Genomic DNA, 25,593 nt, shown 5'->3' on the forward strand with positions numbered 1-25,593 from the left:
GCAATGACAACCCCTTAGGTTTGCCATAAGTCAGAAACAACTAAGGCACACAACAACAACAACCTCTGTGGCTGGGAATTCTCAAAGTCCTCCCTCAACTGCAAATCTTGGCTTCCAGGGAGGAAGCAGACTTATGCTACAACGTCTTTCGCTCAGTTAGCCTCAAAGATGCTGCAAGATCCCTTTGCATACTGATTCGATGGGTTTACTCTCGTTGGGACTGGCTAACAGAATTCCTCTCTTTATAAACCAATGCTCTTTGCATGCTGACCTTCCAGATTAACACGGCTATGGCTCTGAATTCTACCCCCATTGCATCAGTGGATGAATGGTGAGTCAACACAAAGGTAAATCCCATTGATTCAACCATTCCTATTCTAGCTAGGATTAACAATAGAATTCAGGCCAACGAACATCTGTGTGTCTTTGTTGGGTGGAAAATATATATTCAGTCTGTCTAGTCTGTCTGATTCATGGCATTCCTGGGCAAAGATTCTATACCTCTTTCTTCCTTTTTCTCCCCCTTTCCCTCACTCCCCCTCTCCATCACTCTCTCCCCCCTTTAAGAGCACCGCATATAATTCTGATTGGCTGTAGCTATGCAGGTCTTTTCTCTCATTCTCTCATTCCCTCCTCCTCCCTTTTTTCCATCCTCTGTTGCTGTGCGGAGTCCAGCTCTGACACAGCAGCAGCATCATGGATGAGATGCCAGCAACAGATGCTGCACACCAAGACTTGCATTCATAGACCAAATTCAGAAAGCCGTCCCAAGAAAGGAAAAGATCAGAAGGAGGGACAGGAGAGAGGGAAAAGCCAATTTAATAAACAAAACAAGGCAACCATCACAGGCATTCATCCATCCCTTCTCCCACAATAAAAGAGAGAATTTCTTCCTTCCAGCTTTCTGATTTTTGCAGCCTTTGACTGTCTGCTGCGTGCTGATTTTCCTTTGCGGCCATGTCAAAGCAAGAGGCCAACAGCATGACCGATGGGGAAACCAAAATGTCCTGCAATGGAAGAGAAGAAAGCACATTGGGATCAGTAGCTGGAAGAGGAGAACAGAAAGTTGGACAGAGGCAAGAAATTGTCTGGAGGAATGTGATCCTTATGGCCTTGCTCCATGTCGGGGCTGTGTATTCCCTGTTCCTCATTCCTAAGGCCCATCTGCTTACTCTGATCTGGGGTAAGTTAAAAATAAAGGTTTGATTGACTCACTGTTTCCACAAAAGGGAAAGTATTTTTCTTCTTCTTTTTTTCCTCCCCCCTCCCCACTCTGTTGCTCTGGCGGATTAGTTCATAACATACGACGTATTTATGTCTGTCTTGGTTTTAATTTTCCGTTTTTAAAATTTTTTAGTTATTCAGCTCATATGTATGGCTAGGTTCAGTGGTTTCAAAGTTCCAATTTTGTTGAAATGATGTTCTGTCTTTGGAGCTGTGCACAAGATCAAACTATTGATTGCTCTGGAATTGTGTATTTGTGCCCTTAACATTTCCTAATGTTTAATATCTATATCTATAGTTATAGCTATATATATATATATATATATATATATATAGAGAGAGAGAGAGAGAGAGAGAGAGAGAGAGAGAGCACTTATTCTTCATAGGTGTGCATGGGGATGGAGAAATAGATTACCTTGACTGTTTAGAGACAAAAGGCTAGCCAAAAGGTAAAAGCAATCTGCATCAGAGGGTCTTGTGAATGCCCACTTTGAGATTGTCTTGTATGTAGGAGGCATAGACTGTAACCCTAGGGTAACCACAATTATTTTTAAAGCTTCTCTCTAACAGTTGTTCAAAAGGGATAATTGTTCAGGGGTGGGTGGATTTGTGTGTTTGTGTGTGTGTCAGAGAGAGAGAGAGAATTATTATGTACATGAGTGAAAGAAATAGATGGTCAATTGAAAAAATGTTCCCCAATCCACAACACATGATGGGTGTGTGCCTAATTCATCATCCTCATCATCATCATCATCATCATCATCATCATCATCATCATCAGAGTTTTACATTGTTTGCCATCATAGATTTGTTCCTGTAAGTGATTTCCCTGTTTACTTTTGACTCACTCCTGAATGGAAAAGTAAACCTTTCACAGTGCAATTCCAGACATGTCCCCCAAAGCTCAGTGGGGCTTGCTTCTGGAAAGGTGGCTACAGGATTGCAGCCTCAGTTAAATAATTTGGGAGACTGAGGGGAGAAAAAAAATAGCAGTTGCAACTCCTGAGCTGCATGCAGAATTGTTAGGGCTTAACATTTTGCAGCATTAGTCCATAACAGTCCTAAGCCAACCCCTCTTCAGTTCCTACTGCTCTATTAAAATTTCCCCCCTCCTTTTTGAAAACGTACTTTGGTTGATGTTTTATGACCTCCTTATTTCTGATGTCAACTGCATGAAAATACTGTCGGTTTACATCTGTTCATGTTCACAGCCAAGAGTTTTTAGTTTCAGCTAACCTTGGAAGCCATGTTTCACATTATGGCTCCTATCCCTAGAGGTGACTTTCCTATTTCTACATTGGCAAGCTGCAGAGAGAGAAGAGTGCCTTTCTATATGACCATGCCTTCCCCTCCTCATTGTGCCAACAACTCTGTCTCTGAGATTGTTATTATTATTATTACATTTTATTTAGTAGTGATTTGTAGGCTAAGACATACCCCACTTAAGTTCCTCCTGCTCAAGGAGCTTACAACTAAAAATTTATGGTAAGGAGAACAAAGGGAAAGATGGAGACAATGAAGGTAAGAGAATGGACAAACATACCTGCCTTGTTTTAGTTAAGGATGAGATTTAAAAGGGGTCAAACGGAGAGCTTTGCAGAAGAGGTGTGTTTTACATAGGACCTTATCACATGGGAGGGAAGTGCCCAAATCCCATGAATAAATGGGGTTTAAATCTGGGAATATCTAGCAAAACCGGGATTGTTTTCAGACGACGTCAGGCTAACTGAGCATTAATACGACATTAACCCGTGCAGAAAGTCGCAAAATTGTGCTGCTTTTTACTTTCAGGATTTTCTCGAAAGTAAAAAGTAGTGTGATTTTGCAACTTTCTTGCAAAAGACATGATTAATGTCACATTAATGCCCAATTAGACTGACGTGTCTAAAAACAATCCTGCTTTTGCAGGATCTAAACCCCGTTTATACAGTACATGGTATTTGGGCACTTTGCTTCCAGTGTGATAAGGTCCTAAGGAAGATGAAGGACAAATGAGAATGGATTAGAAGCCAAAATTTAATGATAAATGGGAACACCTTCCTGGCAGTTTTGTAATCTCTAGATTTTGCACCATCAAACTAAAAAGAGCTCTCTGTTATTTTGTGGATGACTGTAAATGTGGCTTCTCAGAATACCAGTACGATGATGTGAATCTGATTTGATGCTTCTTTTTATCCTTTTATCCTTTCACCATCTTATTGTTTATCTGTGTAACATGCACTTGCAGACTTGTTTGTAGCACTTACAACTCTGGAGCTGCAACCCCAGAGACTGTTTATCATGATTATTTGTTTATTCTGCATGGATAATCGCTTCTTCCATCCCCTTGGCTGAAATGGTATAAGCTAGGGGGCAACAAAGGGGTTGTGCCCTCTCTTGCCTTTTTGCATTTTGGTGATGGTGGTTGGGAAGTAATTTACTCCATAATGGAAAGCTGTGGTCTCCTTACATCCTCAGTGCTGGAGTGTTTTGGCTTTTTTAAGAGGAGGGGAGAACTGCAGTGCATCTATCCCTTTGAAACCACATTACCCCCCAACCTGAATCCTTTGTGGACTGGATTTTATTCTCTCATCTTTGTATCAGCACCTCATTCTCTGACCATCAACATAAGCCCCAACATCTCAGATGAGCACTAAGTCAGTTGCTTAGGGATACCCATTGAAGCTCTGGCTAAAGAGGAATTTGATCTCCAGGTGCCAGAGTAAATTGTCACCAGCCACTTTATTTTTTTATTATTTTTAAATTAATCTTCAAATATTATAAGATATTGCAACCACATTGGTGTACGTATTTACATAATTGTGTCTTCCTTCCATCTTTATAAATTCAATACATTTGTATTTCTTATGCTTACTTTCTTTATCAGTTCCCTCACACTCACACTTCTCATGTATATGTCTGGTACATTTTAAAAACCATTTTAAAAAATCCTCTCCTTTTCTAGACATAGTATTTCTTTTTCAATGTTTACACTAAATATATTATAAAATATTTCTAAGTGGATTGTATCTTTATTCTCGTTCGCTCAAAAATAATACTGACATGTGATCCTTTTTCTTCTTTTCGATAGTCCATCCAAGGTTTCCAGTCTTGGTTAAACTGTTCCATTGATTTCTGTCACCAGCCACTTTATGAGATCCAGTCTATTTTTAATCTGAGTCAAATGAGAAAGTGGGTGTGTTGAATCAGTGCCTGGGATCAGTAAGGGAATGTGTGAAGACTGTTAAACCTAAACTGGAGGTATCATTGGGTGATAGGAATTATGGTTTGTCTGACCTCAGACAAAGTGATGGTTAACCTGGAGCCCTTTCACACTGTATATTTACAGCACTTCCATATCACTTTAGCTATGATTGGGCCTTCTTACAGAATCCTGGGATTTGTAGTTTGAGGAGACACTAGAGTCTTCTAACAGAGAATTCTAAATGCCTCACAAAACTACAAATCTCAGGATTTCATAGGATGCAATGACGGAGGAAAAAGCAAACCCTTGTTTTGTGGTGGACCTGTCGTTCACCTAAAAAGCAAAGTTTACAGTCATGAGATGAAGCTGCAGACAGCTTTGTCACAGGAGCACAAAGCATATTTCACCAACAGCCCAGGCAATGGCCCCTTCTAGGCAGAGATAGCCTGACCATCTCTTGCACACACACACACCAATTAGACTACTGTAGTTCCATTCAGAAGGTTTTCAAAACATGAATTTAGTTCCAACTACAGCTGCTGGGTTGCTGACTTGGATTAGTTGAATGAAATATCTCATGCATCTGTGCTGGATACTGAATCATTAATGACCACAATTAAAATGATTGTGCTTGCCTTTTAAAACCTTGAACAGCTTGGAAGCCATATGTCTAAATGCTACAAGATTCCTTTGTATACCTTTGTATACCCTTATGCAAGATGTGATGGAGCTTATATTCATCAGAAAGCCCTTCTCTGAATCTTCCCTAGATTGGTTTTAATCTACTAAGAAATTACTTTTCAGCATATAAATCAGGGGTAGGCAACCTGCGGCCCAGCAAGGCCTTGGGACCGGCCCCAGCCCGGTCCTGCCGCCAATTGCCGCCGGGGCCTTTGGGGGGCAATTGTCTATAGAAGCATCAGAAACATGCATTTATATTAACATTTTTTTTAAATCTGCAAATTTTTTCACGTGTCCTCCATTTTTTTTTTTTAAAAGTCTTCCATTTGAAAATTTTGTCCTACATTTGTCCTGGTTTATTTATATATTTATTTATTTATTTAAAAAAATTAATTATTTATTTTTTGGCTTCGGCCCCCCAGTTGTCTGAGGGACAGCAACCCGGCCCCTGGCTCAAAAAGGTTGCCTACCCCTGATATAAATGGACTACGAAGGAGATATTGTTCTCTGGGCTACTCACATACATAAAATAGTGAAATGCACATGTTAAAATACAGTATCCTAAAACAAAACATAACATCAATTGACAGAAATAAAATCATTATCAATGCATGGTGCAAGAGTGACAGTGACCAAAAATGTATGGCTCCTAACACACCTTTAAATTGACTTTGACGGTGATTCTAGCCAACACAGCATAGTGGTTTGTATGTTGGACTATGACACTGCAGACCAGGATTTGATTCCCGGCTTGACCATGGAAACCTACTAAGTGAACTTAGGCAAGTCACATGCTCTCAGCCTCAGGGGAAGGCAATGGCAAATCTCCTGTAAGCAAATCTTGCCAAAACAACAACAACCTAGGGTAACTATAAGTCAAAAACAATTTGAAGCCTACAACAATAAACAAATATTTGGCAAGATTTCTTCAGAGAAGGTTTGCTCCAGGTTGACTCAGCCTTCCATCCTTTCATAGGTTGGTTAAATGAGTACTTAATATGTTGGGGTAATTGGCTAACTTATTGTAAACCACTTATAGAGAGTCTAGCACTTTAAATCAGTTCAAAGTGATAGAAATGTAAGTGCTATTGATAATCTTCTAAGGCCGAGAAGTGTGACTTGCTTAAGATCACCCAATGGGTTTCCATGGCTGTTCAAAACGTGGTCTCTTGGACTTCTAGTCCAACACTCAGACCACTACACCACACTGCCTCTCATAATTAGGTTATATGTTTTAAAACAGAGGGGTACTGAACCAAACCATAGCAAAGCACCAGCTGACTTCTTGGATGAAGTTGTGGAGAGGGGGCAAATACCCTAAGAGTTGTATTGAAAAGACCCTCTCTTTGGTACCCCCCCCCCCATTCTGCTATAGGTGGAACCATAGGTTCTCAAAGTTCAGGAAAGTATATATGGGGAAATACAGCATATTATGTATGCTGATCCTATATCTTGAATGGGTTTAAAGGTCGAAGCTCCACACTGTTGAATTGGTTCAGAAACTGGCAATTTTCTTACTGGTTCTGCTGATTTGATTGGATTGACTTTTTAGTGCTGCTTCTGGTGATAGTTTTGTTAAGATTTATGTATTTATTTGCATGATAATTTGCTTTCACTCTTTCCTACACTGTGAGACCCAAAGCAGCTTACAGTTTAGGTTAATACAAAATAGACCTAAAGCAATGATTAGTCTGAATATTTAAAAAGAATTAGCTAAATAATCAAATTAAATATATACCGTATATACAGTACACACACACACACACACACACACACACACACACACATCTAAAATAATTTTTTAAATATGTAAAAACATAACAGTGAAAGTAAATTACAGTACATCCCATCAGAAGGCCCTTCTGCATTTGGCCAGTTAACAACTGAAAGCCTGTCTAAACCAATAGATCTTTGCCTGATGGCAGAAATGAGGTTTTTTTGGCACAAATGCAGGGAAAATCAGTTTAAATGCATCTATCTCAAATTATTAGTTATTTTACTAATAATCTAAGATTTTGCCTTTCTGTAATGTTATGGCATAATTGAAAATTATGTAGTTTATAGAAACTACAGTCCTAATCATTGTAGGGGGAAGAAATTCTGTCTTACCTGAAGGTAACAAAATCCTTCTGGAGTTTGAGAATCTCTCATTAGCGCATTTCATAAATTAATTATCCACTGTGTGGATAATTTCATCTGTCTCCTACCAGGCTTTGCCACGGATAAACCAAGGGGGAAAGATCAAGGAACAAAGAAACAAAATCAAGTCAATAAGTATGTAAAAGGAACATCTGATATATAAAACCTAAATTGGATTGCAATGCAATGTAAAGAAAATTAAAAAGTACTGATATAATAATTTGATACTTATTACAGTAAGTGGCATTCAAGTGTGATTCGTTTGCATATTTCAAAATTGATTGTAGCAGGTGGCAAGAAAAAAAGTATAGCGGTCTAGTTTAGTATGTCAGTTTATTAATGCTGAGATGGTAGTTTATTTTTCTGTATCAAGATTTCACAGCAATCACAGTTCAGTTTTTCTTAAAGCAAACCATTTCATTTCTGGCTATTGATAAAAACACAATCAGGTTCCTTTTTGCAATAAAGTATCTATCTCCACCCAGAAAAAAAATGCCTAGTATTTCTATGTCAAGATCCATACAGATCTCTTATCCCATCGTGGGCTTTGGGCCTAAATACCAACAAGACACCAGATCCTCTCTAATTTTGGAAAGTGAGCAAGGTCAGGCTTGGATAGAAGACCGCTAATAAATATCAGGTGTTGTAAGCTATATATTCAGAAGAAGGAATTGGCAAAACCACCTCTGAGTACAGTGGTGCCTTGGTATCTTCTGAGGTTTGGTTCCAGGACCCTGGTCGATACTCAAATTTGTGGATGCTCAAGTCCCATTAAATACAATGGTACAGGAAAATGGCTTCCATTATATAAAATGGAAAATAAACAAGGTTTGCATTTTGGAATTTATGTATTTTAAAAATATTTTCAAGTCTGTGGATGCTTGAATCCATTCATAAAGAATCTGTGCATATGAAGGGACAACTGTATTCCTTGCCTAAGAAACTCTATGAAATTCGTGTGGGTGCCATAAGTCGACAGGTGACTTGGAAGCACACAAACACACATCATGGTCTTCATGACATTAAACAGCTTTCTCCACACAAATAAAAAACAACTTAGCATGGTCTCCTTCAAACTGCACAATTGTAACTTTTTTGATGATGCATGTACCTTAAATGCCACTGTTGCATCCATTGGAATCCCTGGATTTGTAGTTTGGTGAGATACTAGATAAGGCATCCTGGTTCAAGAGCTGCTTTCTCAGATTTGTCAAGGGCATTCATTGCATTCCCATTACACACTCCTCCATCCTCTGAAATAGAAACTGTTTCCTCTCCAAGGAAGAACAATATTTGCTATTCTCTACTGACTCTTATCTTCTCCCTGTTGCTGCTGCATAAACACCTACACATTTTATTTTGGGAGAATTATTTTCTGGAAGGTCTGGCGCATTTTTAATCTATAAAAGAACTGGTAGCAAAAAAAATGCCAAGAGCAATACAGGACAAAGATACGTGCTCCTTTTCTCATGCAGATGGAAGGAAACGATGTGTGACCATTGGGGTGAAAATTTCATAGGACAAGCCTAAAATCTCCAAAATTTCTCAAGAGATCAGGATGTTATATTCTTCCCTAGTAGTGTCCTTATGCCCTTAAACAGCTGTGCCTTAGGCAATAATAGAAGACATTTTATCCACCATGGAGATAATGACAACTAATTCATTTTTCCTTCTGAAGGTATAGAGTTTAATTGTTGCTGCTGCTGCTGCTGCTGTTGAATGTCTTCAAGTAATTTCCAACTTAAGGCAAATTTAAGGGAAACTGATCATGGGATTTCTTGTCAAGTTTTGTACAGAGGACGTTTGCCATTGCCTTTCCCTGAGGCTGAGAGCATGTCACTTGCCCAAGGTCACCCAGTGGGTTTCATGGCCGAACGGGGATTCGAACCTGGTCTCCAGAATTGTAGTCCAACACTCAAACCACTACACTACATACCTCCAACATTTCATAGATGAAAACCAGCACCAGTCTGGCCAAACAACATCAGAGTGTGGTCAAGATGGCAAAAGTTATCAGTGAAAAAGAACAACAAAGCTAGGAGAGGCTGCAGTCGTTTGCTTTTGCTTGAGCCTACAAAGAATGGGAATATTCCACCCCTTTTCTGAGTTAGTCCCATTTGTAGCAAATAAAGTATTAACTGAGGACAAAGGGGGAAAGTGAGAGGAGGAGGGGAGGGAGAAACTGGACTATTTTAAAAGCAGTTTCAAAAAATGGGACAACAGAGGATTAATCTGGATTGTCCCTGCCAAATTGGAGCAATTGGAGGGTATGAACTTAATATTCTTCTAAAAACATACCTGTATGGATTCTGTTCAAGTGACATTACTTCCAAGTAAGGGAGATCACAGTGTGGTGTAGTAGTTTGGGTGACTTATGATTCTAGAGACCAGGGTTTGATTCCCAGCTTGGCTATTAAACTCTCACCTTGGGCAGCTCACACACTCTCAGCCTCAGGGGAAGGCAATGGCAAACCACCTATGAAGAAATGGCCAAGAAAACCCCATGAAAGGTTCACCTTAGGGTGAGAATAAATTGGAAAAAACTTGAATGCACACAACAACAACGAAGGGAAATCACAATTAAAGTTAGTGCATCCTGCTTTCTCATCCCCTTTGATCTTTGTCTTTTTTCCTTTCCCTTCTTTATCTGACTTTCCTCTCGCTTTCTGTATTTCAGAATGGATGGGCTTTCTCTCAAGGCCTCTTTGACATCACCCAGTTGTAGCATTTCCATAGCAGTTTAACTATCCATCCTGTGGAATCCTGGAGTTTGTATTTTGGTAAGGCACTAGAGTTCTGTGGCAGAGAATTCTAAATGCTACAGAAAACTACAACTTGCAAGATTCTGTGGGATGGAGCCACAGGAATAAAATGGTATCAAAGTGTTATAATTGTGTGGAATGAAAGAAGCTTTTAAAAAATACCCAGGAAAATGTAAAATGACAAAGGCCTCCTAAAATTGCTTACATTCTGATAGGAGATTTTCAAGGGCCATCTTAATATGGATGGAACTTAAATATTAGTAATACAATGGGACCTTGTTATCCACAGGGGTTTGGTTCCAGGATCCCCCATGGATAACAAAATCCATGGATGCTCAAATCCCACTAAATATAATGGCAAAACAAAATGGTGCCCCTTCAATAAAATGGAAAATCAAGGTTTGCTATTTGGAATTTATACTTTTTTTAAAAAAAATCATGCTATGGATGCTTGAATCAGTGGATAAAAAAATCTATGGATAAGGAGGGCCAACTGTAATAAAACCAATGTACCAGCATGGAGTAATGATTATAGCATTGGAATTGGTTAGAGTATTGAAATAAGACTTGGGAGTTTATCACACAAGGTTTATCCCATGCAGAAACTGGATTTAAAATGGGAAAATCCTGCAAAAGTGGGATCAATCTCACACAACGTCAGGGGCATTCTATGATTCTACGATCACCCTGACTGTGTATATTTATGGGCTCCAGTGAGGAAGGGTAGGATACAACTATAACAAGAACGATCACAACAACAATATTGTTGTTGTCATAGATGCTACTGGCATTTCACACTATTTTGATTCTCCTCTGGCTTTGTTAAGCTGTCTCGAAATGACGTCCGGTCTGAAAAAGTGCCGTATCCCCACTCTTGGATCGCCCAGCCTTTCCAATTTGTGAGTCATATATTGGTACGAAATGAAAGTTAGGCAAAGGAACTTGTCCTCATTTTTCTTCTTCTTTTTCTCCCCTCCTCACCCCAGACTTGGCAGGAGAGGCCTCCACTCAAGGATAGAGATGACTTCTTGGAAAAGTTCCCCAGATAATTAATTTTAAAAATGCTGTAAAATTCCATAGAGAAGATGCATCTAAAGACCTATTTGTCAATAAGATTTAGTTGGTGGGAAATGAGTTGCTTAGAGTAGGGTCAGTCTGAGCTGGTGTTGCATAGGAATCAGTCTACTCAAACTAGATGTTAAAAACAAAATATATTATGGGACTTGTAGTCTGTTTTCTCACCCCTCTCTACTGTTTTTTAACTGGGACAGAGGGAGACATCAGCACTTCAGTAATCCTGTGCTTTCTCCTTATTTTTGCTTTTTACATTAGGGTTTTATTGCATACAGATAATGTGATGCTAGCAACCATACATGATGAATCTCAGATAGCAATTCCCAGCTTCCAGTCTCTCATCTGCTACAAATCCATTTGTTCTATAAAACCCATTGCAAAATGAATCCCATTGGACATTATTAGACTTGCTTCAGAGTAAATACATATGAATTCACAGTACAAACTACAGTTTGCAGGGCTCTAGTGCCACAACCTTAGGCAAGTTGAAGTCTCTCAGGCTGCATCTACATGGAATTCTGGGAACTGTAGTTTGTTGTGGCACCAGAGCTCTGCAAACTGTAGTTCCCAGAATTCCATAGCATTCAGCCATGGCAGTTAAATGGTGTTAAACCAGTTTATTTCTGCAATGTGGATGCAGCTTCAATCTCAGCTGCCATTAACAATTTGAGAATAATATTAGCCGACCCTACAGCAGGAATGGAGAATTTGTAGACTTCCAAATATTCTTGAACTACAAATCCCATCATCCTTAGCCGGCATTGAAGTTTGTGAGAGATGGTGAGAATTGTAGTCCAAATACATTAAGGGTGCATCTACGCTGCAGAATTAATGCAGTTTGACACTGCTTTAACTGCCGTGGTTCAATGCTGTGGAATGCTGGGATTTGTAGTTCTGTGAGATACTTAGCCTTATGTCAGAGAGCTCTGGTGCCACAATGAACTTCAAATCCCAGGATTCCATAGTACAGAGCCATGACAGTTAAAGCAATGTCAAACTGCATTAATTCTGCAGTGTGGCAGTGGCCTTTGAAGGCCTGTTCCTGCTTTACAAATGTGTAGTAGAAAGCTGATTCACAAAAGCTCTCTGAATTCTCAAAAATGCTAAGAACTGTAGTATTATAATCTGCAGTAGGTATTGTGTAAGACTGCCTAATGTAGAGGACTAGCACTTATTGTTTTTCTAAGGTATCCAAAATGGGACCTAAATATCCTAAAGACTCCTCATCCTGTCTGATCCTGGAAGCTAAGCACAGTCAGCTTGGGTTAGTGCTTGGATGGGAGGCCACCAATGAGTAGGAGGTGCTGTTTCAGAACAAGGAACTGACAAAACCACCTAAGAAAACCTTATGAAATTAATGGGCTTGCCATAAGTCAACAGGTGACTTGAGGGCATGTACACACAAACAATGCAGTGGCAGTAATTGCAATTTTGTTGCAATTATTTTGTTGTTGCTGTTGTTGTTGCATATTTTTTGCAATTTTTTATTTTCTGGAAGCTCACCAGGGACTAGCAGCCAGTAATTAGGAAGCTTGCACCAGTCTACAGACTAGCACTTAACCAATCTTGCTTCTATCAACAAGGTAAAACAGGTTTTGTGAGATGTTTTTCTGCAAGAGCCAAGCAACATTTCACACACTCTTTTTCTGTGATGTGTTGTGTAAAAGCTCAATTGCCATAAGGGAAATTATAGAATCTGAGAGGAGTCATCAATCACTTTTAACGTTCAAACAAGGTCTCCATATTTTCGAAGGTAGAAAATAATATTCAGTGAGGCAGCAAATTTGGAGCATTAGAAATGGCCAGGAAATTGCTTATTTAATTTATTTCTGATGTATTTTTACTGCCGGAAGGGAGAAAGGAGGTTGTGGGGTTTTATAACATATGCCAGAATACATGGTCACTTTGGGTACTACATATTTTGATTTGGGTGAGCAGGATCTTGTGGTTTTCCATCTCAAGCAGCATAATATCTTGAGTTAGTCCAGTCTCTCCTACATGACATATATTTTATGGGAATTTGCTTGTAGGGAAGTAAGCAGTGTGCAGATGCCCACTGTGGTTGAAGATGCAATTTAAATCTTTGCTGTTTTCCATGCCAGTGTATTAGAAATATATTTTAACTCAGTAGAACTAATGTCGCTCAAGTTGAACTAATGAAGTTCACAAGATTTGGTTTTAAGACCTTTGTGCAATTTGCTTTTTGACCTACGTACATGGTAAAATTCCATTCTCATTTCTGGTAAAGGATGCCAATATATCTGGTTTAAGGGCCAGCATGATGCAGTGGATAAAGTGTTGGACCAAGACTCTGGTGACAAGGATTCAAATCCCCGCCAGGCCAGGAAACCCACTGGGTGACCTTGGGCAAGTCACACTCTCTCAGCCTCTGAGGATGTCAACTGCAACCCCCCTCTGAAGAAACATGCCAAGAAAAACCTATGATAGATTCACCTTAGGGTTGCCATAAATAAAAAATGACTTGGAGGCACACAACAACAACATCTGCTTTGTAAATATATAAATTCAGTATGCAAAGGGATCTTGAAGAAGCTTTGAGATTGAGCGAAAGATGTAGCATAAGCTATCATAGACCTAGGCTGCATCTGGACTGTGGAAATAATGTAATTTGACATTGCTTTGACTGTCAGGGCTCCATTCATTGAACTGAGGGTTTTGTAGTTTGTTGTGGCACCAGAGCTCTCTGACAGAGAAAGCTCCATAACACTGAGCCATGGCAGTTAAAGCAGTGTCAAACTGCAGTATTTCTGCAGTGCAGATGCAACCTTGGTCTACTTGGTCTGCAATAATTGTTCTGATGTTACAGTAGACATCCATATGCAGCTTGTTGTTGTTTATATAGAGAATAATAAATATCTGTCTAAACCCATTAAAATGGTAAACCATAGAACAAAAGTGTAACCTTATCGGAAGCTGATATTTGCAAGCCTGACAATTCCCCGATGGTATCATCTTTCGTTTTCATTGAGGGGGATCTGGCTTTTGTGTGGAAAGACAATAGTGCTCTTATTCTTTGATCCCCCTCACTGCAGATGATAATACTTTCTACCAGCTCAGTGTAATTTATCTTAGATCACCATTCTCAGTAGATATTGAGCCAGCCAACTGAAAGACTGCAGCTTCCATTTTCATTTAATGAGATCTACTTCTCAGTGTGTTTTCCGGGTGGTGTGAGGCAGAAAGGTCTGGCAATTGCAGTCCTGTTTGCTTGGGAAAGTAGCTTTGATGTTAATCAAATACAGGACATTTTATTAAATGGGAACCTAAAGCATTAAATACTGAGAGCATTAAAAAAACCGACAGGGAGGGTAGCTTCATAACCAGCTGGGTTTCTACCTCTGGCCACTTCCATAGTCCTACAAGCTGAAGAGGGAACCACACATTTTTCTATGTTTTCTCCTGATTCTTTTTTAGGGGCTGTAAAAATATTTCACACGGAGCACAGGCTGCAATTTGCAAGGCAATGCTAGCTTTTTAATACAGTTGGCCTTCCCTCTCAATGGATTCTTTATCCACAGATTCAACCATCCATGGCTGGAAAAATATTTTAAAAATATATGAATTCTAAAAAAGCAAACCTTGATTATTCCATTTGATATAAGGCTCACCATATCACTACCCCACTGTATATAATGGAACTTGAGGATCCACAAATTTGGGTAACCATGGGGGTCCTGGAACCAAACTCCAGCAGATACCAAGGACCCACTGTACTTCCCTTTTGTGATGTTTTTCTTCTGAATATGGCCACACAATCCCTAAGTAGCTTTTAACCCATGTGCATATGTTGTGTGCCTTCAAGTCATTTCCAATTTATGGTAACTCTAAGACGAACGTATCATGGGGTTTTCTTGGCAGGATTTGTTCAGGGGAGGTTTGCCATTGCTTTCCCCTGAGGCTGAGAGCATGGGACTTGCCCAAGGTCAGCCAGTGGGTTTCATGATTGAGCTGGGATTTGAACCCTGGTTTCCAGAATGATAATCCAACACTCAAACCACTACACCACACTGGCTCCCTCTTGAACCCATACTGCCCAACATTTCATAGATTAAAAACTGGGACACGTGTGAACAAGAAACACCAGAGTATGGTCAACATGGCAAAAGTTCCCAGTGAGGATGAATGCACAAGCTAGGAAAGGCTGCAGCAGCTTGCTTTTGCCTGAGCCTACTGGAAAGGGCAAGACGCCATGCTCTCCTCTCCTTTCCCTTCTGCTTGATGAAGTGCAAATTACTTTGCACCAACTGAAATGAAGTGAGGAGAGTGGAAGGAGAAGAGAAAAACTGGGACATTTTAAAGCAGCTGAAGTTGATGACAAAGAATTAATTGATATTGTCCCTGCCAAATTGGGACTGGGGAAGTTTTTGTTATCCCTGAACAGATTTTTATTTTTGCCCTTTCTTGCCTTTCCTCTAAGAGTTTAAGGCGGCATGCATGAGTCTCAATTCTCATCCCCCCCACAAGGACCCTGTGAATTAAGTTAGACTAAGAGATCAGAGATAGGAGCCAGCATGGTGTAGTGGTTTGAGCATTAACTATGACCCTGGAGACCAGGGTTCAAATCCCCATCCAGGGATGGAAACCCACTGGGTGACTTTGGGCAAGTAACATTCTTTCAGTCTCAAAGGATGGCAAAGGCAAACCCCTCTAAACAAATCTTGCCAAGAAAACCCTGTGATAGGTTTGCCTTAGGGTCTCCATAAATCAAAAATGACTTGAAGGCATGTCCCACCACCACCAAGAGATAACGGCTCATGCGATCCAATGAGTTATATGACCAAACAAGAATCTGAGGCTGAGAAATCAGTGGCCATTCAGATGTTGTTGATTCAGATTCCCATCAGCCCCAGAAAGAATTGCCTATGGTAAAGGACGATGGAAATGTATTTCTTATTATTTATTGAGAGCATTTCCACGTCTTTCTTCAGCAAAAAAGGCTCCCAGGATTATACAGTAGTTGAGCAATGTTTGGAGGGTCTCCAGTTCTCTCTCATGCTCTAACACTGACTTTTGCTCCTTAAGTGGGGATAGCCAAGAAGAGCAAATAATCTATTTAAATTATCATAAAGTGCAGCAGACTGATGTCATCATGCAGATATTCAATGTTTTTTTCCCTTTGAAAACATCCCAAGGCCCCATTCCCACTTACAGATAAATCGTTGTGTGATCTGAATCGATGGATCAATTTGGCAGCAGGGTGTGGTTCCCACTACATTTGTCCCGATCAATTTTTCCCCACTACATTTGCCCTAATCGCATTTTTCCCTCCAAAATAATCCACTTGTGGTTCCTATTCACAAATGAATCGATTCAAAATTATTCGGTTCCAGCTAGCTGAAGGGGAAATTTGAATCATTTTGAATTTGAAACATATTTGGTTCACACTTAACGCAGATTTGATTTATCGAAAAAGAAACAGAAAAAATCACCATCAAAAAGACGTGGGTTAAATGGGACTAGCGCATGGCCCCCCTCTCAGAATCACTTCAGCAATTCGGATTAAGTGGGAACCAGGGTCATTTGAACCTGTTCAAATCGATTCATGATCCAGTTTAAAAGGTAGTGGGAATGAGGCCCAAGATTAGCATACCTGCCCATGTTTGTAAACCTCATGCTTTCTCTTGCACCTTTCTGCATGCCACATTGACATCCCTATGGACAGACTCTTAAGTAGCTTGTGCTATCCTTCATCTTGTTCATACTACAGGGTCACAGCACTTTGATCCCACTTTATCTGCCATGGCTGCATCCAGTGGATCCCAGGGATTTGCAGTTTCATGATGTGCTGGCACACCTCCGTTAACAAAGCCTCTGACAAATTAAACTCCATTTTACAAAGCCTTCCTCCCCTGTTTCTTCTTTCCTCCTCATCCTTCGTTGTACTAGTTGTACAGTGAATCCTCTAAATTCTGAAATCAAATTGATTTTGCTTTCTGGGGTGACAGGAAAGCAGAGCTTCTGAAAGTTAACATTTTTTGGAGTACAACTCTGGGCATATTCCCCAGCCAAAGAAAATCATATTGCCAAATTCTGCAAGGACGTTTAATTGGTGGCTACATAACAATGTAAGACCCCCCCCCCCACAAATCTATAGTCCAGCCTTCTGTTTCTTCAGTGGACAGACAGACATGCCTTCAGTAGCCCTCTTGTGATGTTGCTCCATCTCCCAAGAAGAGACAGGCTCATTTAAGGGAGGGCTAAGGAGGCTCATTTAATCTCATGCTGAGGCTCAAACCAAGAAACTAGTGAACAATATTTAAAATCGAAGGAAAGGAATGAAATGCATATATTCAGTTTTCTCTTCTAACCTATCCTCAAAGCCTCAGTGCTAAATGCAAATTACATCTATTGCTGATCAGCCTGTTCTCTGTGCTTCTTCGTGGGCACTAAAATGAAGTAAGTCAGAGACTAATTGGGTGATTTTTAAATGGAAAACCACCACCAGATAGGAAGCTTTAGCTGAGATTTACAGGGCTAGAAGGTAGGAGACAAGCATATCTCCTTGAAGTCGCAGCTCTTTATTGCAATGGGAGTAAAGTCTTTGTTGCTGTGTGGTGTCAAGTTGTTTTCGAATTTGGAGAGCCTAAGGCAAGCCTATCATGGGAGTTTCTTGGCAAGATTTGCGCAAAACCTTTACATCCTCTATAAATTGACTGTCCAGAGATTTAATTAGCCACAGCCAGCTTTTCTCTCGCGCTCTCATCTGCTCATGCAATTAATTTTGGCAAACTTTTCGTCAGTAAAGGTTGCAAACTTCTTGGAAAGGAATGTGCCACTAACCAGATGCTTGTGCCCCTGAAATGTGAGAAGAGAAATGGGGTGCTCCATTCCTAAATTGCAGCATCATCTTATAAATGTTCAGTTACAGATGGCTTCACCATATCATTACAGCCATTCATCCTAAAAATAATTTTTCCATGCTCTAGAGACCCTCCATTTTGATGCTGGAATATGAGCCAGATGCTCTGACTCAGAAGTGCCACTGTTTTACCTATGAAATGCTACTTTTTTTAAAAAAAACCAAAACACTGGGATTTGGGTTATGATTCTGAAAGACCCTTGCCTGTCTGAGTGGCAATGGTGTGACTGCTTAAGCATCAGCACTGGCCCTGGCCTTTCCTTGCACATTTGGTAGTTGCCAAATTCTTCATTATCCCAAGTATTAATCAGGACTGGTGTCTTTAGTCTGAGACGCAGAGCCAAGGGCTTGACCTTAGTCAAGTATCTTGATTAAAGATCTGTCGAGTTTCTTGTAACAGTAGCTGTGTTAAGCTTTCTGGGATCAGTTCCAGGGTGGGTAATCACATCCTGCATGTTCTATGAGAATGTAAAACTATTCTTCCTTAGGGAGAGGGAACTGCTCCCCCTTCCCTGGTTTCCCCAGGCCTCCAAATTCTGTTTTTGCATCTTCTGAGAGTTGTTCTCAGCATTTGTTTCTACAGATATTTTGGACTTCGGCTCCCAGAAGCCCAAGCCAATATGGCCAATGGTAAAACATTTAGAAGAGGGCAACTGGGAGAGAAACTACCTATCTCCCACATCAAATATTTTAAAGAGTATTGATCTTGAAGTTAGAATCTTAACAATTACTGCACTAGAATGTGTTCCCTTTCAATATCATGTCTGTACTATTTTCTTTAATAGTTCAGAGACAATAGTTAGACAGTTCAAATTTAACATTGGGGAAAACATGGCTGAGCCCTAGAATTTCTTTGTGCTCTTATGCGGATATTACAACAACATAAGAAGAGCTGTGTGAGATCAGACCAAAGGATTATCTAGTCCAGTATATTGGACCCATAGTAACCAACTATGTGTCTCTTGCAAACCCATTAGTAGGACACCAGGGCAACGGTATCCTCCTGCTTTTCATTCCAAAGAACTAGCATGCAGATGCATACTACCTCTGGTACTAGAGAGAATACTGTGGGCCTCTTGTGTCTGCTGGGTTTTGGTTTCAAGACACACACAACCTCCCGTGCATACCAAAATACATGGATGCTCAAGTCCCATTAAATACAATGGATAGTAAAATGGTGGCCCTTATATAAAATGGCAAAATCAAGGTTTGCTTTGTAGAGCCTTTATTTATTTATTTATTTATTTATTTATTTATAAGCTGTGGCTACTTAAATCCGTGGATAAAGAATCTCTGGATATGGAGGGCCAACTATATATATCTCCCATGATTAGAAGCCCCATTCTCTATGAATCTGTCTAATCTAAAGTGGCCACTTACACATTAGCTCCCCCCCTCAAGAGGGCCAGAAAAAGAACAGAGATTTGCATCAAATTTTAATTTGCTGATTTATATGCATAGATGCCAATTTTTAAATGGTTTGTTGTACGTATCTTCAAGTCACCTCTGACTTATGATGACCCGATTGTAAGGCTTTCTCACGAAGATTTGTTTAATTGAGGTTTGCTATTGCCTTTTGGTAAGACTGAGAGAGTGTGACTTGTCCATCGTCACCCAGTAGGTTTCCATGATTGAGAATTTGAATCCAGATCCCAGAGTCCTAGTCCAGCCCTCAAGCCACTATACCATGCTGGTTCTTAGAAATTATTATGATAATATAAATGGAAATACAGTGTTATTGTTGTTGATGTATGCCTTCAAGTTGTTTCTGACTTGTGGTATGGTTACTTATGGTACCAAAAGTTACCAAGTTATGGTATACCATAAATTATAAGTTATAGCATAAATTATAAGTTATGGTACTGACTTATAGTAACTCTAAGGAGAACCTATCACATGGCTTTCTTAGCAAGATCTGTTTAGAGCGTGTGACTTGCCCAAGATTATCTAGTGCATTTCCATGGTTGAGTGGAGATATGAACCTTGGTCTTCAGGGTCATAGTTTAACACTCAAAACACTACACCACACTAGCTCTTAAACTACAATACATCTCATGATAGTGGGAAAGACTGTGAACAGGCAATACATGTGCCTGATCAGTCTTTTGTCCTGGTCATAATGGTTGATGAGCAACTTCAGAGCTCCAGCTACTCTCATGATTCTTTCTTCTCTTGGGCTGAACATCCCTTCCAATGGAAGATGTTTTACAGAGATGGCCCAAGCGTTCTCCTCACCAGAGGTCACCAATTACCCTCCATATGTGGAGCCTTCCCTGTCACTGGGTCTGCATAAAAACAAGGCGTCAGTTTTGAGCATCTGATACATCTCTATATACCATTAGAAAGGAGGAACTATATGAGCAAGAGAGTGAGGTTTGGCATTAGTAGATAGTCCCAGTTTCATTATGGAGTCTGACCACTCATAATGAGGTCAAAGTATTATGGTAGCCAGCCTAGCCAGAGGAGTCTTGGAGCACTACCTCCTCATCCCAGTGAATGCTAGTGCTGTGTTGTCAGAGATATCGTCTGCCTTTGTGTGAGGACAGGAGTGTATTGATAATGAACCGACAATGCCAGAGACCAGATAAAAGGCATATCAGAACAGTTATTCTGCTGTAGTAATGGATTACATGCTCAGCTTGATAGATTAGGAGTCCCCCCCCCCCAGTGAAAGGACTTCTGGCACAGCTCTGCAAACAAGGAATGTATGTGTTTCTGTTGATGATTTCATTTTACTTTCCCAGAAAGCTGAAGAAGGAACTTTAGCACTCATCACATTGAATCACTAATTCAGAGAAGAGTGTATCCATGAAAGAGGAGTGAGCAAATTTGGTGCAGTGTGATTAGATACAGAATGCAGAAGAAATATATCATTCATTTCTTCTTCTTTTTTTCCACAACAATAAACTATTTAGAGATATGGGAAACAAATGCATGTAAGCTGAGCTGTCCTTGAGAAAAAGTCTCTGCAGCTGTCCTTCTCTCTCTCCCCTGTTTATCCCTGCCAGAAACAGCAAAAGTATGACAAATGAAGTATCAGATACTGCTGTTCTTGAAAGCACCGTCCAAACTACTGCTTCTTATTTAACATGGTGGGTGGCGGTGGGGGTGTGAGCCAGCAGCCTTGCAGCCAGCAGCTATGAAGGAGCTACACCCAATGTATAAATACTAATTGAATGACAAAGTCAGGATCATCCATGCTGTAGTATTTTTATTTTCAATGTACAGATGTGAAGACAGGTAGATCAACTCATTTAAACTGTGGTGCTGAAAGAATTCTGGGGATGCCATGAACTGCAGAAAATATAAATAGAAGCATAGAGTTGGAAGAGTCCAAGGGCCATCCAGTCCAACTCCCCTGCCATGCAGGAACTCTCAATCAAAGAACTCCCAATAGATGGCCATTTAACCTCTGTTTTAAAACCTCCAAAGAAAGACTCCACCACACTCCAAGGGAGTGTGTTCCACTGTCAAACAATTCTTATTGTCTATTGTCATGATGTGTTTACTAATGTTGAGGTGGAATCTCATTTTCTGTCATTTGGATCCATTGCTCTGAGTCCTATTCTTTGGAGCTGCAGACAACAAGCTTGCTCCACCCTCAATATGACATCCTTTCAAATATTTAAGCAGGGCTATCATATTATCTCCTAACTTTCTTTTCTCCAGGGTAAACATACCAGCTCCCTAAGTCTCTCCTCATAAGATTTCCAGACCCTTCAGCATTTTGGTTGCCCTTCTCTGGACACGTTCCAGCTTTTCAACATCCTTTGTGAATTGTGGATGAGCATGATGTATCTGAAAATCTTCAGTGCGATCGCACGATTATGCCAGGGGTATGCCTTTTTCTCCTGGCTTTTTTCCCCTTGCCTGATAATCTCATAAGGCCACACAGTGGGTTTTCATGGCTGAGTGAGGATTCAAACCCTGATCTACATGCAAACCACTAAACCATGTTGGCTCTTGAAAAGATGATAATGCTCTGTAAAGCTGGAGGCAGTATGGAAAGAGGAGAATCACAGTACAGATGGACTGACCCTAGCAAGGAAGCCATAGTTTGCGAGGCTTGAACAGGTTTGCTAATAACAGGTTCTCTTGGAGGTCTCTGATTCATTAGGTCACCATAAGTTAAAGATGACTTGCGGTGCACAACAACATGCCCCCATGAATTTTCTCTTATTTCCTATTTAAAGATGGGGGATAAACCTGTAAAATGTTTGGCTTCACCCTGCAGTTTCCCCTCCTTAGAGCAATGAAGAGGTTATTTTAAGAAAAAGAAAGTTTCCATGTAAGTAAATGGGAGCTTTTTAAAAAGCATAATTACCATGCAAGGTGGATGAAAGAATCACAGTCAAGGGGACAAGGGTTACCGGTAACCCCTGCCTCTCCTTGTGTGCTGTCATCTCTATGATCATCAAACTTCCCACATCACAATGTTGTTGTTGTTGTTGTGTCCCTTTAAGTTATTTCAGACTTATGGTGACCCTAAAGCAGGAGTAGGCAACCTGCGGCCCGTGGGCCGGATGCGGCCCGGCAAGGCCTTGGGACCGGCCCCAGCCCGGTCCTGCCGCTGATTGCCGCCAGGGCCTTTGGGGGGCAATTGTCTATAGAAGCCTCAGAAACATGTATTTATACTAACATTTTTTTAAAAATCAGCAAATTTTTTCGTGTGTCCTCCATTTTTTTTAAAAGTGTCTTCCATTTGAAAATTTTGTCCTACATTTGTCCTGGTTTATTTATATATTTAATTTTTTTTTTAAATTTTAAAATTATTTATTTTTTGGCTTCGGCCCCCCAGTTATCTGAGGGTCAGCAACCCGGCCCTCGGCTCAAAAAGGTTGCCTACCCTGCCCTAAAGTGAACTATTGTGGAGTTTTCTTGGCAAGATTGGTTCAGAGATGGTTGGCTATTGCTTTCCTCTGAGGCTGAGAGCGTGTGATTTGCTGAAGGTCCATCCAGTGAGTTTCTATGATTGAGTGGGGAGCCAAACCCTGCTCTCTAGAGTCATGTAGTTCAGTGCTCAAACAACTACACATGTTGGCTCACTAGTCTTTTCTAGTGAGTCCTTTCTTCTTCTCGCGATATGGCCAAAATACGACTACCTCAGTTTAGTCATCTTTGCTTCCAGAGACAGTTTGAGCCTGATCTACTCTAGGACTCCTCCATAGGTCTTTTTAGCAGTCCACGGTATTCCCAGAACTCTTCTCCAGCACCACATTTCAAATTAGTTGATTTTCTTCCTATCAGCTTTCTTCATTGCCCAACTCTTACAACCATAGATAGAAATGGGAAATACGAATGCATGGACACTCCTAACTTTAGTATTTAATGATATATCTTTACACTTCAGGATCTCCTCCAGTTCCTTCACAGCTGCCCTTCCAAGTCTCCTCTGCCAAACCAAGAGAGATATAAAACAATATAAATCTATAATGCAATACTGTATATCCAATGTGTTTTAAAAGATAGTAATGAGATTTAAATCAGTGCTTTGACTATTTTGTCTTCTTTGTCCTCAGCTTTAGATATTACAACGGTTATGTGGAATTGCTTAGTGTTTAGCAGATGTGGGAAAATAGCATATATCCTGGATGGTTCCTGCACACAATGGTTGGAGTTAATTCACACATGCATGTGAACCATTTGGTTTCTCACCATCTGTGAATGACTCAGAGCTGAATGAATGAGCAAATAAGTCTTTGAAGAATTGTGGGTGTGTTGTTGTTTTTCATGGAATTTTGCAATTTGGAAGTTATGTCTGTAGTATTTGATGTGTCATGAATTGTCCACAGGTGACAACAAACATGTTATGTTTTAAGTTGTTCCCATAGAATAATTTATGTACCCATCTAAAAGCATGGTATAGAATTGGCATATACATATTTATAACTGTATGCCCTTGAACAAAGAAAATGGCTTTATATTTAGATGGCCCATTGGCCCATTAAATGTCATCACCACCCAGTAACAATGACTTGGATAGTGGTCCTTTGGGTTTGCAGGCAGAATTCTTTCCTAGCCTTATGTGGAGATGTCAGGTATTGAACCAAGAACCTTCTTGCAAGGAAGCCATGTACTCGACTACTGAACCATGGCTTCTCTGTACAAGTAACCCAGAGATCTAGGACTCAGGGGCATCTCATACCAGATGACATCCTAAGGGGTGGGAGACATGCTAAAGAGATGTGGGGGGGGGGGCAAGGCTCAGCGGGAGGAGAAAGGAGAGGCCCAGGGTTTTGTTTTCTTTAAATAAATTTTTATTTTTATTTAAAAAAAATTTTTTTTATTCTTTTAAAATTTTCTTTAAAAACATCAAATCTTACCAAATTTTCACTTTAACCACATGAAACTATACATAGAGAGATTTTGTAGCACCTTTGAGATTGATTGGCAGCATGAACTTTCGTAGATTTCAGTCTGAAGTCTACAAAAGCTCATGTTGCCAATTTCTTTCTTTCAGTTAGTCTCAAAGGTACTACAAGATCTCTCTACATACTGATTCTACAAGACTAACACTGCTTTATCTTTGAATTCTACCACATGAAATGATGGGCATGTAAATATATTTAGGCTATGTGTATGGTGTTGTAAATTAAAGATATAATGTTAGCCTTACTAGTTGTTTTATGTCACAACTATTACCATTGCATTCAATGATATTACTAAGGATTCTGTATGGAGTGGTGTGGGGGAGGTCATTGTGGAGGTGACACCATGAGTTACTGCACCGGGTGATGCCAAGCCTAGTGACACCAATGCCAGGACTGGCTATTTTTCCCCACTCGTTTTAGCAAATCTACCTTTAGCACCACGTAGCTTGAGAAATATTTCTAGCCCTATTGCCTGGATTCATGACAGATGAGAACCAAAATTTGCATGGAGGCTTTCCAGGTCACAGATCACACTGTTTGCCACCACATAATATTAACGGATGACTTTTGTCCTATTTACAATTGTGCCATTAGAGAAAATATAGGTCAGCTCTGTTGAATCCATCATTAAAAATACTTTATGTCCCTTAAGGATTATTTTCCTTTAGAATGATTGCTTTGAGTCTCTAAATAAATAAGTGACCTCAAGGGTGAGAGATAATGTTTGAGGAGAATCGCCTACTTTTACACTATCTGTCTCAGCACTTTAAAAGATTCAGAAAACTGCCTATGCGATAAGAAACTTCAAAGCTGAAGAGCCGAGCTTTTTTCTCTCAGTTTCTATGTTGGAGATCATTAGGACAAGAAAGGGAAATAAAGCAGATCATATCATAATGGTTTCATGAAAATCTGTGGCGCACAACTAAAGAACTATGTACAGTTCTGGTCACCATGCCTTTAAAAAAATTCTGCAGAGCTGGAAAAGGTGCGGGGAAAGACAAGCAAAACAAGCAATTCCCTTGGGGGAAAGCTACCACATTTGAAGCTGTTAAGCCATGGCAGCTGCTGGCTTCCGTGTCAGTGGGATGATGAATCCATTACAGGTTTTGGTTAGATTTAAAGGTAGTATCCAAAGCGTGGAACCTATTTAAGAATAAGGTTGGCATCTTGCTCTTTTAATGCCGGGATTAAAACCTGGAATGGATTTACTAATCCACTGATATGGGGCCACCAGCTAACAATGCAGCTCATGACTATCTAATTTAAGGGCAACTGTTA

The 25,593-nt window shown here is 40.1% G+C and overlaps 1 protein-coding gene across 1 annotated transcript in view; it reads left to right on the forward strand.

The window, feature by feature from the left end:
* Positions 1-645: 645 nt before the first annotated feature.
* SCD5 (stearoyl-CoA desaturase 5) overlaps positions 646-25,593 on the forward strand; it is a 48,145-nt gene continuing 23,197 nt past the window's right edge. Inside the window, exon 1 of the mRNA XM_042469985.1 lies at positions 646-1,183. Coding sequence (XP_042325919.1) covers positions 958-1,183 — 226 coding nt within the window. The 5' untranslated portion in view covers positions 646-957. The remainder of the gene's footprint in view (positions 1,184-25,593) is intronic.

Source organism: Sceloporus undulatus, chromosome 5 (genome assembly GCF_019175285.1).
Source record: "Sceloporus undulatus isolate JIND9_A2432 ecotype Alabama chromosome 5, SceUnd_v1.1, whole genome shotgun sequence".
NCBI lineage: Eukaryota > Metazoa > Chordata > Lepidosauria > Squamata > Phrynosomatidae > Sceloporus > Sceloporus undulatus.